The sequence below is a fragment of the Belonocnema kinseyi genome, chromosome 7 (genome assembly GCF_010883055.1).
Source record: "Belonocnema kinseyi isolate 2016_QV_RU_SX_M_011 chromosome 7, B_treatae_v1, whole genome shotgun sequence".
NCBI lineage: Eukaryota > Metazoa > Arthropoda > Insecta > Hymenoptera > Cynipidae > Belonocnema > Belonocnema kinseyi.
This window is the reverse complement of record NC_046663.1, coordinates 136744012-136763819: the sequence shown is the minus strand read 5'-3', so window position 1 is coordinate 136763819 and position 19808 is coordinate 136744012. Positions and strand designations below refer to the sequence as shown.

At 37.3% G+C, this 19808-nt stretch overlaps 1 protein-coding gene across 6 annotated transcripts in view; it reads right to left on the bottom strand.

The window, feature by feature from the left end:
* The window catches only part of LOC117176015 (CCR4-NOT transcription complex subunit 10), a 266901-nt gene that overhangs the window by 110622 nt on the left and 136471 nt on the right, over window positions 1-19808 (bottom strand). For all 6 annotated transcript variants that reach the window (XM_033365963.1, XM_033365966.1, XM_033365960.1 and 3 more), the window contains 2 exons: window positions 17565-17896; window positions 17377-17483 (listed from right to left, as the gene is read on the bottom strand). In XM_033365963.1, coding sequence (XP_033221854.1) covers window positions 17377-17483; window positions 17565-17896 — 439 coding nt within the window. The remainder of the gene's footprint in view (window positions 1-17376; window positions 17484-17564; window positions 17897-19808) is intronic.

Sequence of the window (19808 nt, the reverse complement as noted above, 5' to 3'; positions counted from 1 at the left end):
TATACCTACAACATCATAATCTCATCAATCACTTGACTTTGTCCGTGGCTATTATGTAGTACCCAGTTTACCCGATTAACAGTTTTGAATAAAAATTATAATAATAATATTAATCGTGTACCCCCATCGTGTGCTTGACTGCAATCCAGTCCGTCAATGAAGGGGCAAAACCCAGGTTTAGTCCAATATGTCGGAGCACACGGCTCTCATCAGATCACTTGATTGCATTATAAAAATGCGTCCGTAACTGATGATAAATACCGGGAGAGCTCCGTGCAAAATAATCGAATAAAATCCAACTCTAAACCATAATATGCCTTCGACATGTTAGGAAGTACCAATCTTAAGCCTGCGACAACATAAATAATATAATAATAAGTGTAATAATATTCGGTGTCGCGGTAGGGCTTCAGCTTTCCTCTCATGACTTTGACGGCTATGTTGGTATTGGCCTTGCTACTGACAGAGTTTTCCATGCCAAATAGGCTGATAACGAAGACGAGAGGGACTAAGGAGAACACCAAAACCCAAATAATAATGGAATGTATATTGAAGATACTGAAACGCTTGTCGCTTGCCGAGGATCGTCGGGGCGCCCCTGGAACTACAGCTGAGGACCACAGCATGCGGGGTAATGGAGATTGTGAGCTACGAGATGGTCAGACAGATCTCACTAATCAAACAGCTGGCTATCAAGAATATTTGTGACAAATGGTACGCAGTGGAACATCAACTGTACCTGTTGAGGATGCTTTGGCGTGCGTTAGCTATTTACAGCCAACTACCTCGACAGAAATACTGTGGGAAAGCATTAATTGGGATATCACAATGAAAGAGGAATCGGTGCGTTTCTATTACGAAAGTGCGAAGTTTGAAACGAAAATGGAAAAAGGATACAATTTAAGAATGAAATTTGCTGCAAAGTATCCTAATATATAGAAAGTCGCACTAAGAGATCTTATCGCTAAGGTGAAAGAGATCAGGACTAATATATACGTGGCAGAAGACCGAGCAATGGAGATTAAACAAAAGGTTGATTTGGAATGGAAAAACGACGGCAATGAACACCAATTAGAGGAAGCAGCGTTATACGGTCAAACAAGAGCAATTAATATTCTTCCTCAATCTACTGATGATCCAACAGCACCACATCCTCCAGAGGTGGATAGCCTTATACAACCAGAGGCAGAAGCAGAGGTTCAGCAACCAAAAAAGCGACGAAAATGGACATACCATATGAACCCTTTATTACCCTTTATTTTTTGGCAGAGAAATGTGGACAAAGCGTAAGGAGAGATCATAGACTCTTCTTACTTAAATACCCAGAGCTATCCACAAAAATAAATGAGCAGAATCTGCCATATCAAAAACGATCAATATCTGTGAACAGATTGCTTTCGGCTGCTGAAATAGCTGCAATCAAAATGGAAGTGGAACAGCAGCTTCCTATTGATGAACTCGCCTTGGAAGATGTGGATAACGAAGACTTGTTGAAGCTGAAAACATGAGTGCTAGGGATCCATGTACCCCCTTCAATCATACAGGATCCACTAGAACTACATCCGGATATTAATAACCATGATGAGCATAGCGAAATCTCAGAAAAACAAGAGCACCGTGAAAAGAATTTTGGTCATGCTTTACTAGGGTTCGGATATGTAGAACCAACACTAAGGCATTCTCTGTCCAAAATGAACATCACAAATGATCTGCGCGCCGCAAAACTAGGCCTGCAAATACTGTTTTTGTCATAGCAAGGGATCGACAGCCACAATGGAAGATCAGGTCGGATATTTATGTCAGCAAAGTAAGGTGAAAAATTAAATCGATTAACTCAATATAAAAAAGGAAACAGAACCAGAAAGCTGATGAACCATGTTACTAAAGTCATCCACCCTCGGCACATCGAGATATTAACACCAGCAATACTGGATGAGATTATGGACTCTCAACGTCAGAGTCTTGATGTTCTTACTGCCAGACTGCATCGCTACAAGAAAAGTAGTGTATGAAGGCAACAAAATCGAAACTTTCAGACAGATGAAAGAAGATTCTATCGTGAACTGAGTGTAAAGCAAAATAACCAGCAAGACACTGGAGTCCCTGAATTAGAAGATATGACTATATACTGGTCGGATGTTTGTGAAAAAATGAGCAGATGCAATTTGGACATTGCGTGGTTCAAACTAGAGAAAACAAGGCTGATGACCGTATTTACGCTCCAGGGTACTACGTATATGTTACCTAAAACACTAGACGCTCAAAATCCATCTGAATTTCGAACGATAGCCTGTCTTCCAATAATTTATGAATGTCTTACAGCTATCATTGCAGACAAGGTATATTCTCATTGCGATGAGAATAATATCCTTACAGAAGAACAAAAAGGATGTTGTGAAAACTCACGAGGCTGTAAAGATCTAGTCACTATAGACGAGGTTGCCATGACTCAAGCTCGTAAGCATTAAAGGAACATACACATGTCATACATTGACTACAAGCAAGCGTTTCCTTTTGTGCCGCATGACTATTTGCTTGAAGTCTTAAAACTTTACAAAATCTGCCCACGCATTATAGACTTTCTAGGTCATGGGATGAGGCTCTGGGGTACAAGAATCAAGTATTTTGATCATGGAAATCAATGATAACTAGATGAATACGCAGTACGACGGGTACATTTCAAGCAAACTCCTTCAGTGCACTAGGGTTCTGTTTAGCGTTAAACTCCTTGAGCAAAACACTAAACAGCATGTCTCATGGGTTCAGAATTCATGAAAATGAGGATGGTCATCAAGTGACCCATCTCCTGTACATGGATGACCTGAAGCTGTACTCTAGTTCAGCCCAGAAACTGCAGCAATGGCTGCAGGCGAATCATATAAATATCTGGGTATTCCTGGATCTAAGGGTATTCAGCATACGATAGTTAAGATAAGCCTAACGACTGCCTTCACTAAGAGACTCAGTTTAATTATGAAGAGTTTTCTCAACTCGGCAACCGAAATCAGGGCAATTAACACATGCCATCTCTGTCCACACATACTCCTTCGGGCTCATCAAGTGGTCTAACACCGACCGTGAAAAGTTAAACAGAATCGTCCGCGTAGAAATGACGAAGCACCGAATGCAGCACGAAAATTCAGCGATTGAAAGGGTAGTTCTACCTCGACATATAGGCAGTAAGGGCGTTGTAAATGTCAAAACACTGTATGAGTCACGAGTAACACAGTCGAAGGACTATTTTAACAGCAAACTAAATGTTGTGCTTTACACCACCATCTGTAAAGCGGATCTTGACTACACGCCCTTTAATTTGACCTCAGGTGGGGTCTTGAATCTCAAGGCAGAAGCCATAGTGGAGTTAGAAATATTATGGAGGCAAAAAGCTATCCACGGCGAGCACCCCGAAACGTTAAATCAACATGAAGTGTATAGTGAGGCATCTAATATTTGGCTAAGAAAGGGTGTTCTGTATCCAAAGATGGAAGGATTCGTCATTGCGATTCAGGACAAGGTTGTCAACACCAGGAATTATCACAAACACGTGTTACATCAGGACGTGGTTGAACGGTGCCGCTTATAGGGAGATTCCAAGGAATGCATCGAGCACATTATTGATGGCTGTCGCGTAATGGCTCGGAGAGAATATACGCACAGACATAATGATGTATCGGGCATTATACATCAACAACTCGCTCTAAACCTAGGACTCTTAAAAGAATACATGCCTTTCTATAGATACATTTCAGTGCCCGTTTTAGAAAGCAAAGATTACATCTTATATTGGGATGTTCCTATCCAAACGGATGATTACATCCCGGCCAATCGACCTGACATCGTGATGCGAGAAAAAAAAGGTGGAACTGTTTACATAATCGACATTGCTTGTCCAGATAACCGAAATTTGCAGTTAACGTATACAACCAAGATCCACTAGTATAGCGAGTTAAGGCATGCAGTAAATATCATATGAAGGAATGTGAATCATGCATCTATACATGCTATTGTGATGTCGGCCATATGATACACGACAGCTCTAAGAAAGCATGTAGAGGTGACTGTTGTCACCTCCAACGCTCGCGACCGCTCGTAACTTTATACCTATATCATCGCAGGAGGTTTCAAACATCGTATTGGATTGACTTATAACATCCTACATCTCATTAGTCACTCGACTCAGTCCGTGGTTATGATGTATAAACGGGTTCGCCGGAGTAAAAGTTTTTAATAAATAAAATAATAGCCCTCTTCAATAGCCGTTTTACCCTACCGAAGGTATTTTCGCGTTGGTGTAGCGGTAGGGTTTGAGCTCTCCTCTCATGACTTTGGCGGCTATGTTGGCGGTAGCACTGCTACTGATAGGCTTTCACATGCCAGATAGGCTGATAACAAAGAGAAGAGGGACTAAGTAGAACACCAAAACCCATAAATGAAAAAGGGAGAGTATATTAAAGATTTTGAAACGCTTGTCGCTTCCCGAGGGTCATCGGGGCGCCCCCGGAGACACAGCTGGGGGCCATAGCATGCGGGACGGTGGCGATGGTGAGCTGCGAGATGGTCAGGCAGATCTCACTTATCAAATAGATGGCCAGCAAAAACATCTGCGACAAACGGTAAGCAGTGGGACATCAACTGTGCTTGCTGAGGATGCTTTGGCTAGCGCTAGCTATTTGCAGCTAACCACCTTGACAGAAAGACCGTGAGAGAGCATCAATTGGGATACTACAGTGAAAGAGGAATTGGTGCGCCTCTATTACAAAAGAAGCTCTAAGAGAGCATCCAGAGGTGCCACCTTCAACGCTCGCGGCCGCTCGTAATTGTATACCTACATCATCGCTGGAGGTTTCAAATATCGCATTGGATTGACTTATAACATTCTAATCTCATCAGTCACTTGACTTAGTTCGTTGCTATGATGTATAACCGGGTTCACCCGAATAAAAGTTTTGAATAATAATAGTCCTTTAAAGTAATGGTAGGTCATCCCCAGAGAAAAAAAGGAACGCTTGAGATGGAGATTCTCTGTACGATGAAAGCGACACTTGAATCGTGGAATTTTTCCATCCCCGTCCATCGTCGCTAGTCACGTACGTCAAGTCTAAATACGACACTCAGGTACTTACGAACAATAGGACGATCAAAAAAAGAAGCTCGATAAGGCGGTAGTTGGGAAATTTGAGTAGTTGGAACAGCTGTTAAAGTAAAAATTCCAATACGTGGTTCTCAAATTCAAAGTTTCGCAACTCTCCCGTCCTATAATTTAGCATGTATATCAACCTATGTGACAATTTTGTTTGCATGGCGAATGTAGCGTCTCTGCGACAGGGCTTTGAAATGTTTACTCAAAATTTTGTCGCGGTGAAATACACACCAGCTTGGGGGCCCTGATAAGAAGCGAGCTTAAGCAACCGCTTACGGTGTTTATTTTAAAAACGTAAATTTCAAAACACACAAACATTTAAAACTTTTGAATTCTTCTAACATTCATCAGCAAGGCTAACAATAAAAAAATATATCTCTAAAAATGTAATGTACTATTTCTGATTTAGGAAGCCTTAAAACGTCGACATTTGATGGAATCCGCGAAAGCCATTTTTTACATAAAAGAAATACCTTCTCATTAGAAAAAAACTGAACATTCTTGATGCTTAGAAAAATTTCGTTTTGGCAAACTTGTGACCAACATTCAAATAACAGAACACATTTTCTAACACAAAATTCACATTTTTCAATTCTTTGAAGAGTTTCTGCGAAATCAATCGTAACAAAACTAAAAAATAAACCAAACAAGCCAATTCGTGAGAAAATTTTCTACTAAACAGTTTGCCACATCTATAAATCTGAGAATCCTCAAATCTTTTATCAAATTTTATCAAATTTTATCAAAAAATTTTATCTTTTATCAAATAATTTTGATATTTTTTGTACAATAGAATAATTATGTTGTTGAAAAAATGTTAGTGTTTTGTTATTTTAATCTTGTTAAAAACATTAAAAAAACAAGCTTCGCTAGGATTTGCGAATTTTCAGTTTTCCTTTTTTGGTTGTTGTCTTCATAAGTTACGTAACAGAATCTCAGCATAAGAATTGTCTTTTGATACAAAATTTTGACAAAACTTCATTTTTTGTTACTTTTATTACTTGTTCAGAAGTTATGCAATAGAAATTATCTGAGGAATCTTTTTAGGGTGGCTTTTTTGTCAAAAAGTATGTTGATATTCAGTTTTTGTTGTTAGTTTTGTCACAAGTGATAAAACAGAATCTCTGCAAAAAATTAAAAAGTGTGACTTTTGCTTTTACTCAAAGGTGGTGTGTTATTTTCATCTTGTTAGAAAATTTTCAATTAGGAGATTGTGGTTGGTTTCTCGAATTTTTTAGTTTTTGTAAACTTTTTTACAAGTTGTGTGGCAGAAATTCTAAAGGAACTGATAAAAGTACACTGAAATATCGATTTACCTGGCAGCGCGGGAAATCTCCGGGTAAACCGAGTCATAAAATCTCAAGCACATCTGAAGTCCTGTATCAATCGGGGTACGTGCTAAACTCCACAGGCATCGATTAAACCGCGATCAATGACGAGAGTGATTAAACCGAAAGTACGACCCTACATGAGTCGGCCCTAGAGACCATAAGTCGCGCTGAACTCGACAGGTGCGGGTTAAACCGAGAGGGATTAAACCGAGGTTTCAGTGTAAATTTATTGTTTGTTAAAGCTTGCTGACAAATGTTTAGGAAAGCAAGCTTTCTGAGAGGAATTAAAGGGCGTGAGTATTGTTCTTAGAAAATTCATTTTTCTATTTAAATCTCTGTGAATACTTTGCCAGAAAGAAATTTTTGCTAGGTTTACTACATGATCAGTTTTTATGTTTATTTATGTTAGAAGCTATGAAAACAGAACTTTCGAAAGAATTCAAAAAAGGTTACTTCTTTGTTAAAAAATCTTTTTCGTTATTTAAATCTTGGTAACGAGTTTTCCAAACAGATATGTTGCAAGGCTTAATAAATGTTCACTTGATTTTTGTGGTAATTTATGTAGCCAAAATTCAGAGAAGGCTCACAAGGGGCACATTTTTTATTAGAACATGTTTTTTGTAATTTAGATCTGGGTCGTATATTTTTATACATGAAATTTTTGTGGGTTTCTTTAATTCTTACTTTTTCAAAAAAACGCTTTTGTTACAAGTTATGTACGAGAAATAATAAAAGGAATAGAAAAGTGTATATTTTGTTATTAGGAATTGTGTTTTGTTATTTATACCTTCGTAAAAAATGTGACAGAAGAAAAGTTTCATAGGTTTTGCAAATGTTCATTTTTAGTCAGTTTTGTTAAAAAATAAAGAAAAAATTTTGATAGGAATCGGAAAGTGACTTTCTTTGTTTGTTGGTTGGTTGGTTGTAATGTAGGCGGCGGCCGTGAAGCACCCCCCTGGCACTCAAGCTACACAGCCTATTGTGCCACATCCTTTTGGATCTCGGCGGCTTTTCGTTGTTACCAACATTCTGAGATTATACTTCTCAGGTGCCAGGCCTACCCATAGCACAGCAAGGGACACCCTTCCTTGTCACTACACATTAAAAAAATATGTAACTATATTAGTTCAATAGTACCTTGAACTAATACGCTTCGCATAAATTTGAACTCAGTAGATAAAAAAGTCGAACTGAATCTCTTCATTTAATTTGTAATTTTATCGGTTTAAGTATAGAACCGACGCTATAGTAATACTGAATTACATCGGTTAAGGAAGTATTGAAATGGAGCTGTTCTTCACGTAGAACTCACAACATTTATAAGTCGAATATAAGCTGTTCTAAAGCATCGCAACATACACTGTTCAACTTTTGTATCGGGTACGTAAAGAATTTTGAATCACAGCGCGTCGGTAAGATAGAACTACTACGATTTAAAATAGTGGACGCGCTTCGTTTAAACAACGAACAGCTGCGGTTCTAATCATGCGCAAACGGAGCAGTTCCACGTATGAAATGCTCGCATTCAAGCATAAAAAGGCGCTAATACAGGCAAAGCGAAACCCGTCCTGTTCAATGTTTTCATACGCGAAATCTCGGGGTCTGAATAGCAGTGCATCGATATAGATATAGTCGCTGTGCTTCGCTTCGTTCGACTCTGCTGGTTCGAATGATGACGAACGGCGAGGATTCAACGAATCTTTAACGCAGGAGCTTCGCGTGAGCATTGCGCTGAATTAAGGCGCCGGACAGTATGTGTTGGGAAAAATTAAACAATAATCATTCAAATATCAAATCTCGCGTGCTCTCAAATTTAAACGTTGCAAGTAAATAATTAAAGTAACAAACATCGTTCATACAATAAAGTGCGAGAGTTGAAAATGATGAACGGTGAAAGTTACGATAATACTGTATTGAGATAGTTGTAGATATAAAACACTATCTGAGCAATCAAGGAACGCCAGCTGATCGAATGAAGATTTAAATTTTTCGTAATGCAAAATGCCAGCCGATTGTTAATCTAACCTGGTATGTCCTGCGTTTTCGAATTTTCAGGCCAATCTCCATTTAATTGTATCGACTCATCGTAAAAACATGTTATAAGCGTTCCTTAAACCAAAACTATTATCACAAGCAAATCAATTTAAATAATTTTTACAAAAATTGTTTTGTTGAAAAAATCGACTTTTTGTGAATATTATTTTTTTTGTATCATTATTAGTTACAAATGGAGATTTGACGACCCGGGTGCGCGGCATCGTGCACCAGGACCTTGAAACGTCATTTACGAGAAGTTTGTAAAGTTTAAATTTTGTCAATAACTAAAACAACTACAAATGGTGAGACGACGACCCGGGTACGCAGGATCGTGAACCAGGTAGCTGAACACGTATTCTACAGGAACTTTTTCAAAATTCAAATTTTTCCAACACCCAAAATAACTCTCAATGGTGAGTCGACCACCCGGTTGCGCCTGATCGTGCACCAAGTCCTTTTAAACATCATCTACGAAAACTTTTTAAAAATTTAAATTTTGTTAATAACCAAAGCAATTACAAAAGGTGAGTCGATGACCCAGGTGGGCCGGATCGCGCACCAGATCATTTAGAAGGTCATCTACGAGAACTTTTTGGAAATTTAAATTTTGTCCATAACAAAAACAACTAAAAATGGTGAGACGACGACCCGGGTTCACGGGATCGTGCATCAGGTAGTTTAAGACGTGTTCTACAAGAACTTTTTCAAAATTCAAATTTTTCCGACACGCAAAATAACTCTCAATGGTGAGTCGACGACCTGGGAAATAAGAATTAGTATGATTAAATTTGTATGCGTATTATAAATTGTACTAGTATAAATATATTGAAATAATACATGTTTTAGCGCAGCTTAGAATATAATTTAAAGCAAAATAAGAAAAAAGTATTAAAATAATCATGATAAATACAATATGTGCTTTATTTTGCGAAATCTAAATAATTAATCTTAGACAGAGTTACATGAAAAATGTATTATATTTGATATAAAAGTTTTGTGTGTAATATATAAAAATTGATATTTTGGCCAAACCGAGTGCGAAGCACGAGATACGTGATGAGAAGGTATTCGTTCAAACCGAAAGCACTTTAACAAAAGAGAGTTCACAATCAAGAAATTACAGATAACGATCCGTCAACCTTTGATTATTTTGGTCTGTGCACGAATGCGAACGAAATGCAAAGATCAAACGCGGTGTGCGAGGTCCATCAGTCGCGCATTGTAGGCGTGGTCAAACTTTCGAGCTAAGCTCTTTTAACAAAAGAGAATTTACAATCACAAAATTACAGTGGTGGATGTTTTGAATCTTAATTTTAAAAGGTTTTCGCAAGAATGTGCGAAAATATAGACCGAGCGCGAGATTAATGAACAATCGAGCGCGAAACGCGAGAAGAATACATCATCGAGCGTAAAGCGCGAGAAATAACAGTCGCACGCTCTAGGCGCGCATAAACTTGCGAGCTGTCTCATACATCAATTCATGATAAGTAAAAAGAAATAATTATATTCATAAATATGCTTATAGATTTTTTATTTACCTATATAACAATATAAAATTAAAAAGGTAGTTTTATTTTACATTTCAATCAGATAAATATTAACACAATGTATACACTTTTAAAAAAGATAACCATTGCAGACGTTCATGAGAAATATTTTTAACACATCATGAATGGTGTACGATCCTGCGCAGTTGGGTCGTCGACTCACCTTTTGTAATTGTTTTAATTATTGACCAAATTTAAATTTCAAAAAAGTTCTCGTAGATGACGTTTGAAAGAACCTGGTACACGATCCTGCACATCCGACTCGGCAAGTCACCATTGTTGACTGTTTTGGTTATGGGCGAAATTCAAAATTTAAAGAGTTCTCGTAGAATACGTATTTAACTACCTAGTGCACGATCCTGCGCACCCAGGTCGTCGTCTTACCATTTTTAGTAGTTTTGGTTATGGACAAAATTTAAATTCTCAAAAAATTCTCGTAGATGACCTTCTAAATGACCTGGTGCACAATCAGGCGCAACCGGGTGGTCGACTCACCATTGAGAGTTATTTTGGGTGTTAGAAAAATTTTAATTTTGAAAAAGTTCCTGTAGAATACGTGTTAAACTACCTGGTTCACGATCCCGCGTCCCCGGGTCGTCGTCTCACCATTTGTAGTTGTTTTGGTTATTGACAAAGTTTAAACTTTACAAGAGTTCTCGTAGATGACGTTTCAAGGACCTGATGCACGTTCCCGCGCACCCAGGTCGTCAAATCTCCATTTGTAACTAATAATGATACAAAAAAAATAATAATCACAAAAAGACGATTTTTTCAACATAACAATTTTTGTAAAAATTAAATTGATTTGTTTGTGATAATAATTGTGGTTTAAGGAACGTTTATAACATGTTTTTACGATGAGTCGATACAATTAAATGGAGATTTGCCATGTAGTAATATTTTGCTATAAAAATGACCTCAGCAGATCAAATGTGCAAGCTCAAAATTGTTATTTTTAAAAATAAATGAATTTTACTTTCAAAAATTTAGACGCAGGTTTTTTATATTTTACCGCAAAATGCAGTTTTGCGCAACCCGAAAATGCAGGACATAACAGGTTAGATTAACAATCGGCTGGCATTTAGCATTACGAAAAATCTAAATCTTCAGTCGATCAGCTGGCGTTCCTTGATTGATCAGATAGTGTTTTATATCTGCAACTATCTCAATACAGTATTATCGTAACTTTCACCGTTCATCATTCTCAACTCTCGCACTTCATTGTATGAACGATGTCTGTTACTTTAATTATTTACCTGCAACATTTAAATTTGAGAGCACGCGAGATTTGATATTGGAATAAAAGAATACAGATTCGTTGAATCCACGCCGTTCGCCGTCATTCGAACCAGCAGAGCCGAACGAAACGAAGCACAGCGACTATATCCATATCGACGCACTGCTATTCAGGCGCCAATATTTCGCGTATGAAAACATTGAACGGGTCGGGTTTCGCTTTGCCTGTATTAGCGCCGTTTTATGCTTGAATGTGAGCATTTCATACGTGGAACTGCTCCGTTTGCGCATGATAATAACCGTAGCTGTTCGTTGTTTAAACGAAGCGCCTCCACTATTTTGAATCGTAGAAGTTCTATCTTACCGACGCGCTGATTCAAACCCTAGGGCTAGGTATACTTGCTTCTTACTTTTCGTATTGATCTTAAGATTATCAATGTAACATTTTAAAATACATGAATAACCTTATACATTCTATTTCCAGATTTGCCGCAAAAATACCCTTAGAATTTTAAAATGCGAGAGATAGTGGCAATAATGTGAGGCAAAGGTGACGTTAGTTGTCACACGATTCTTTAAAGATGAGATAGTAAATTTGTATTTCCAAAGCGGCATTTATCTCTATATGCACCTCAGGATGCATTAACAGGAAAAACTCAGAACAAATAGATGATAAGTCTATGACAGGTCGAATCAAAAACTTTTCAGTAATCAATACACGCGAACAATTGAAAAGTGAGCGCAGTTTCATTGGTGGTAATGCGAATCATATAAATCACCCGCTTCTCTCAACGGCCGAACAAGATGCCCTTAATATTTGGAATTAACTGCAACACTCACAGTTTCAGGGCAGCAACGGTTCTAAGATAAGACCATTGTCAAGTGAGATTGTACCAATCATATTTATATACCGCTCTCTTCTTAAAAACAGTCGCAGTTGATCTTGAGCTTATTTCAACACCGATGCTGCCCTGACATAGCGAGTGTTGCAGTTAATTCGAAATACTGAGCCCTTCAATTTCAAACATTGTGAGAAGTGGGCGATATATATGATTCGAACAATGAAACTCGATACTGACCTTATTTGAGACTCCTTTCTGCCCTGAAAACGTGATTGTCGTGGTCGATTAAAAATATTTAGGACTTAGCTTTCGACCATTGCAAGAAGAGGACGATATATATTGACACATTCGTACATGATTATAACCTTATTTAAGCACTCTGACTTCCCTTAAATTGTGAATGTTGCAGTTTAGTCAAAATATAGAGCGCTTAGCGTTCGGCCGTTGCGAGAAGAGGGCGATTGTTATGATTGGAATCACTGCACTTGATAATAGCCTTATATTATCACCGTTGCTGCACCGAAACAGTGAGTGTCGCAGTTGATATTTCATAGGGCCTTTGTAACCTACAAAATTACCAAGTTATGACCAAATCCATCAAAAGATATGTTCCCATGCATTCTGTGCAGGGTCTTTTGACCCAGTAGGATGAAGTAGTAAAGGTGGAAACGAGGCTAGATAAAAAGGAATGGGAAAGAGCAAGAGGAAGGTTACCAAGAGGTTATAAATGGCAGGTTTAAAATACAAAGAGCAAGAATAAAAAGGCATAACAATGAGAGGGATGGTGACGTGAATAAGGAATGAATGTATAACAGAGAATTTAAAAGAAGAAATGAAAGAACAATAATAAGGATTAATTGTAGAATGGATAAATACGGGAGAGGAGAAGTGGAATATAGTAGAGGTTTATGGCTAAGGTGATATGTAGGAGAAAGCAGAGGAGATGAGAAATTATGGAAGCAAATAAAGAAGTAATTAGGCCTATAATAGGTGGGGATTTCAATGCGAGAACATGAGATAGAGGAGGAGGGTAATGGGGAGGAGATAGAGGAAGAAAATCCAAATAAAAGGTATAAAATAGGGTGGGAAAGGAATCGTTAGCTTGGAAGAGTTGGGATGGTTGATTCTAAATGGAGATATAGTGGGCGAGGAGGAAGAGGATTATGCACACTCAGGAGGAAAAAGGGAAATGGTAATAGGTTTATGTGAAAGCGGATGATGAGGTAAAAACGAATGTCAAGAAACTAGAGGTAGGGGATTCTATAGATTGGATTGGTCAATGGAAGGCAAAGAACAGTTTAAAGAAAAGGTCAGAAATATCAAAACGGGAGAAGGAAATGTGTTCGAGGAGATAGAAAAAGTGATAGAAGAAAGAAAAAGAGGATTAGAGTGTCCAAGCAAAAAAGAAGTTAGTAAAGGAGGGACTATGAGTGAACGGGATGAGGATTGTAAAGAGAACAAATTTAGAAAGGTATTAAGAAAATTTAGCAAAAAACAATGTACTAGGCAGTCTGATAAGTACCTGAAAATTCTAAGAGATGGCATTAGTATTCACTAATGTGAACCATTTTCATCGAGCTTGATCCTTCAAATGACCCCTGTCAAAACTTCAGCCATTTATGTTTACGCATTTACAAGTTACAGCACTGAGAAGCGACTAACTTCCGAGTTTTTTTTTAATATGGAAAAGTCTGAGTTTCGAGTTTTGATCAAACACTACTATCTTCGCAAGAAAACGATATCCGAGACCAAGGCCAAGCTGGATAAGTATTACCCGGACTCTGCACCGTCGATTGGAACGATTCGTAAGTGGTTTACCGAGTTTCGTTGCGGCCGTACGAGCACAGTTGATGCTGAACGATCTGGGCGCCCAAAAGAGGTCACTACAAAGAAAATGTCGAAAAAATCTATGATATGATGTTGAATGATCCCAAAGGGAAATTGAGAGGGGTAGTTAATGCTGTAGGCATATCATTGGAACGTGTGGGCAATATCGTGCATTCAGTTTTGGGCATGAAGAAGCTCTGCGCGCGATGGGTGCCGCGTTTGCTCACAGTGCACCAAAAACGAATTCGTGTGACAACTTCCCAGCAGAATTTGGCATTATTTTCGCGTAAGCCGACCGAGTTTTTGCGCCGATTCATAACCATGGATGAAACCTGGATCCACTACTACACTCCTGAGTCAACGCAACAGGCAAAACAGTGGGTTCCACCGGGCCAAAGTGCTCCGAAGCGTCCAACAACACAACAATGGGTCGGAAAGGTTATGGCCTCCGTATTTTGGGATGCAAATGGCATAATATTCGTGGACTATCTTGAAAAAGGTAAAACCATAACCGGGGCATACTATTCATCATTATTGGACCGATTGAAAATCGAAATCGCCGAAAAACAACCGCATTTGAAGAAGGAAAAACCGCTTTATCATCACGACAATGCGCCTGTTCATTCATGCTTAGTTGGACAAGCAAAACTGCATGAAATCGGCTTCGAATTGGTTCCTCAGCCACCGTATTCACCAGACCTGGCCCCCAGCGACTATTACTTGTACCCTAACCTGAAGAGATGGCTCACCGGTAAGCGTTTTTACTCAAATGAGCTCATAGCTGAAACTGAGGCGTATTTTGGAGACCTTCCGATCGAGTACTTTTCGGACGGTATCAAAAAGTTATAAAATCGTTGGACTCGCTGTATCGACCTAAAAGGAGAGTATGTTGAAAAATAAAACCGACTTTGGCCAAAAAAACGTCTCCGTGTTTCATTTTTCAAGGACTTATCAGACTGCCTAGTAGTAGAGAAGAATATAGGAAAAAAAGAGTGTACTGAGTTGTGTGATTAAAATCATGAGGAACATAATACAAAGTTGGAGGAAGAGATTGAGAAGGCTAGAACGGAAAAAAGGACTAGAAGGTAGTAAATAGAGAAAAGGAAGAAAAAAAGTAAACCAGGATATTGAAATAGCAGAATGGAAAATTTTTTTTATGGATTTGCTAGTTGCAGTAGAGAGAAAAGTTAGGAAAGGAGGAAAATATGTTAGAGAAAGGTATGAGAAAAAGTACATAAGGAAGAAATATTCAAGGTGATAGGAGTAATTAATGATGGAAAGGCATCTGGTATAGATGAGATTCCAAATAAAGTTTGTAAATAGGGGGGGGGGGAGGGGCGCAGAATTAAAAGAATGGGCAGGGATAATGTGCAATAGAGTATGGAGAGGAGAGGGTTGATTGTTTTATCGAAAAGGCTAAGGAAGGAAGTATAGGAAAAAAAGAACCACCGAATCAGACAGGATTTAGAAAAGGAATGGGAGTGATGAATAACCTATACGTACTAAACTATCGAGTAAATAAGAGGATTAAAAGAGAAAAAGGTGCAATGATAGTAATGTTGGTGGACTTAAAGGCAGCATCTGACTGATTAGACCGAGGCGAAATAGAAAAAGTTATGGTGAAAAAGGGGACAAGAGAGTGATTAATAAAGAGAGTATCGGTGAGAGGAGTAAGGCAAGGATGTCCTCTGATCCCGATTTTAATTAATATATTAATATCATGCTTAGAAGAAGAAATGAGGAGAAAAGTGTGGGGACGAGTTATGATAAAAATCGAAAAGATATATACACTGGCATACGCAGATGATATAGTGTTGATGGCAGAGGATGAAGAAAGGATGTGGGGCTTAATTACCCGATTAGAAAAATACTTAGATGAGAAAAAGTTGAATTTAAATGTAGAAGAGACAAAGATAAGAAGGTTTAGAAAAGGAGAGGCTTGAGAGAAAGAATGGGCGAGGGAATTGATGGAAATAAAGTTAGAAGAAGTAAAAGAGTTTATATATTTGGGATATAACTTGAAAACCAATGGAGATCATAGATCGCACATAACCACCGAACTGATAAAAAAACAGCAAGTCAAATCAAATGAGATCGGGAATAGGAAAATGAAGGTTAAGAAAAATTAGAGAAGGAGAATGTGGTTATTTGATAAGCTAGTATAGCCTGTATTAGGTTATGAAGCAGAAATATGGAGATGGAAAGAAAGGAAAGAGATTGTGAGTTTCCAAGAAACGTATATATGGTGGACAGAAGGGGTCGACTAGAGGATGCCGGGATATATGGTGAGATAAGAAGTTCCAAGGCATAAATTAAGTACTAGAGCGGGAAAGAGGGCATAGCAATTTGAGATGAATCTGAGGGTGGGAGAGGGAGGGCGATAGAATTAACGAGATGGGAAGAAGAAAGGAGGAAGTTCTTTAATGCTAGAGATATAGAAGTCGAAACTGAAGTAAATTATAACGAAATGAAACAAACGGAGAGAGGAAGACAATTAGTAGAAAAATGGGGGATGATTGAGAAATAAAAATATAAAAAATGATATAAGATGATAAAAAAGGAAGGAGTACCGAAGTATATAGAAAGGGACGAGGAGAGAGAAAGTCGACGAGATTATATGAATGGGATAAGAAAACATAGGAGCACGTATGGGAAGGAATGCATGTGAAAACTAGCAAAATGGAGTTACAAGAAAAGTGAAAGAAAAAGGAAACGGAAGTTGCTTAGATTGGAAGTGTCAAGATTTCTAAATAATGGTCATTTAAAAGCATAATTAGAATCAGATGTGGTTGAGTTCTCTCTTTCTCTCGCTTACACTATCGTTTTCGAGCGCTCGCTAACTCGTTCGCTAACACGTCCCAAATTACGTTATCTTAAGAAACAGAATTAAGGATCTAGACATAAAATTTTCTGTAAATAGTTGTAAATAACTGTAAATAGTAAGAATAAGATTTTATCAAATATGTAGGCGAAAATATTGTAGCCTACTGTATAAAAAGAGTAAAAAAAGTAGTATCCATGTCACAACAATAGGGACCTCAGAAGGAAGGGGATACCGACTTCCCTGCTTTTTTCCCTCCTAGAAGAAGGGGCGGGAGGTTAACAATTTGCGAAAACCCGATGACTTAATATACGTATGGCGTCATTTCAATAAAATGATGTCGAAATCTTGATAAAACATTTCCATCTTGCTTTCCTTATCAGCAACCAAACAACCCCGTAGTATTGAATACCATGCAGATTTTGTTAACACAATATTACTTTGTCAAAAATGAATGTTTCAGACAATTAAAAGTTTCAAGCTGCTCGAAACTTTCGTGTAGCTCAAAACGGCTCGACATTTCCTGTGGCTTATATTCTTCTGGAACTAAATAGACCATACAAGAGAAAAAATATTCAAGAATTAAATAAGTTACTTGAATTCTCGTTGTTCAGTAGTAAATGCATTTAAAAGCGTGATTGCCTTTTTACACTTTCCGCGCAGATATTCAACATTGGCAGCCAAATAGATATTGGCAAGATTCTGTAAAACTAATAATACTTAAAAGGTGTTTGTGATATTATGAGAGGTAAATATTGTTGAATTTAAAAATTAGAACCTTACCATATTGGTTCCCATAGACGTGAATGCTTTCCATTCCTTTTTGCATAATTTTAATTGATGTGTTATGAGGTATATTCTTATTTTACATTTAGCTAGTCTCATTCGAAAAGCATCAGTTGCAATATCAGAACTATCTGTTTTTATTTCTTTTTCTTCTCTCGCAGGCTTAATTAATCCTTCTTTATCGGTCGACGATATTTTCGGCAAATCTGAAACCGAGAATTGCCTCTCGATGTAATTAACTAACGTTAAGGCAGCATCTGATTGTGCTGTTGCGATGTACAATTCAATGAGGAGTAAGCACACTTTCTGAGCCAGACTTTCTTCTGAAACTTAAAAAGGTAAAAAGATATCAGTAATTCCTTTGGTTCTCATAGATATTCGAATTATTGTGGACAAGATTTTGGTTTTTCGCTTATTGACTAGGGTAGTGAAATCGTTTTTTAGTCGATGGAATAGCGATACTTGATATGCTAATCCACGTAAGTGTACTGTATTGTTGGAGTACAAGCTTAAATAAAAAAAAAAGAGTATAAACTAAAATTTAAATCACTAATTTGTAGTAACAGAAAGGATTCTTGGAGCGGAAAACCAAAGACCAATTATATAATACATTTCAAAACAATTTTATTCAAAAATACCTGATACAGGGCTGATCAAGACTGACTCGCGTTTCCATAATCGAGTGTTGCCGCCGAGCGAGATATCCCGAGGAACGAGACGAGACATACCTACTGTCTTGGTATTTCACATCTCGTGGTGTCTTTCCTCGTTTCTCGCCTCGGGTTTTCCGAGAAATGCGGATAGTAAATAAAAAAAAAAACATTTTGCAGAACATCTAAAAAATCGAAAGGTCTTATTTTCTTAAATTACTTTGACTACTACATATTTTTTTAATTTCATGAAATGTTAATGTATAATAAGTAATAAGTGGTATGTATGTCAGTAATAAGACTAATATAAATTCATATGTTGAGAAGGCAATTGATTTTATAATTCACCCCTTCGAAATTCATGTACGTATATGTGTATATTCATGTATAAGAATAAAAAATGTTATACATCGGAAACGCCTTAGCTCAGGACAAAAGACGCTTCGTTACAGGCCACTTTGTTTTTTAAACGATATTTTTTGATTGGTAAAAACGTTTAGAACATACATATGTATGCATTGGAAAGAAAATCTGCAACCGAAATAATTCAAGTATGCAAAATCTATGTTAGTTTTTGAAATTTGTGTGAGATCTTTTGTATTTTTTGGAAATTTTTTAAATCTTTGAGACAATTTTAGAAATATGTCATAAATCTTTTGAATTTTTTGAAATCTTTGTGAAATCTTTATGAAATCTATTATATTAATTTGAAAATATGAAAATCTTTGGAATTTTTGTGCAATCCTTTAAATAGTTTGAATTCTTTGTAAATTTCTTAAAAGCTTTTGAATTATGTAAAATCTTCCAAATGGTGTGAGATCTTCTGGAATATTTAAAAAAATTTACAAAGCTTTGACAGATTTGTTGAATTTTTTTAAATATCTTGAAAACTTAATGAATTCTTTGAAATTTTCGTACAACTATCATCCCGAAATTTTTTGAAATTAGTGGAATATTCGAAATTTCATCAAATATTATAAACAACTTTGCAATCATTTAAAATGTTTAAAATGTTTATTCAATTCGTTAAATATTTCGATACCTTTGTGAATTTCTTGCAATCTCTCAACTTATGTCAAATCTATATACTTGAAAATAAGAAAAGTCTAGGAGCTATATAAACAATTTTTCGCAGTATAAAAAAATTTTCTTATGTACAAAATATAAATCCAAGAAACTTGAAAAGATCAGATCGTTAAAAATGACGACTTTCTGAATTTTTTACAGTCTGTCAAGTTAAAGCGTGGGTGGCTTTACTCGCAGTCGGTAAGGTGTATCGACATGATTTTGGTGTCAAAATATTAAGAAGAGCTCCCTCTTTCATGCTTTTTGATTTAACATTCAGTTTGGTTTCAATTCTCATCTTGTTACCACGTTACAAAAAATGAGTTCCGTATACGCTTCGCGCTTCGAGGCTGTGTTCCTTTTTTCCCACCCAAAAAGTCCCAAATTGTCTCACAATCAAGCTGCAAAGTACATGGGAAAATCATCGTTAGCAAGTGGGTAAAGCGGTATAAAGAGACCAAAAATGTTGATGACTTCCCAAATCGTGGTTCGACAGGAAAAGTGTCCGACAAATTGGAAAAACTGA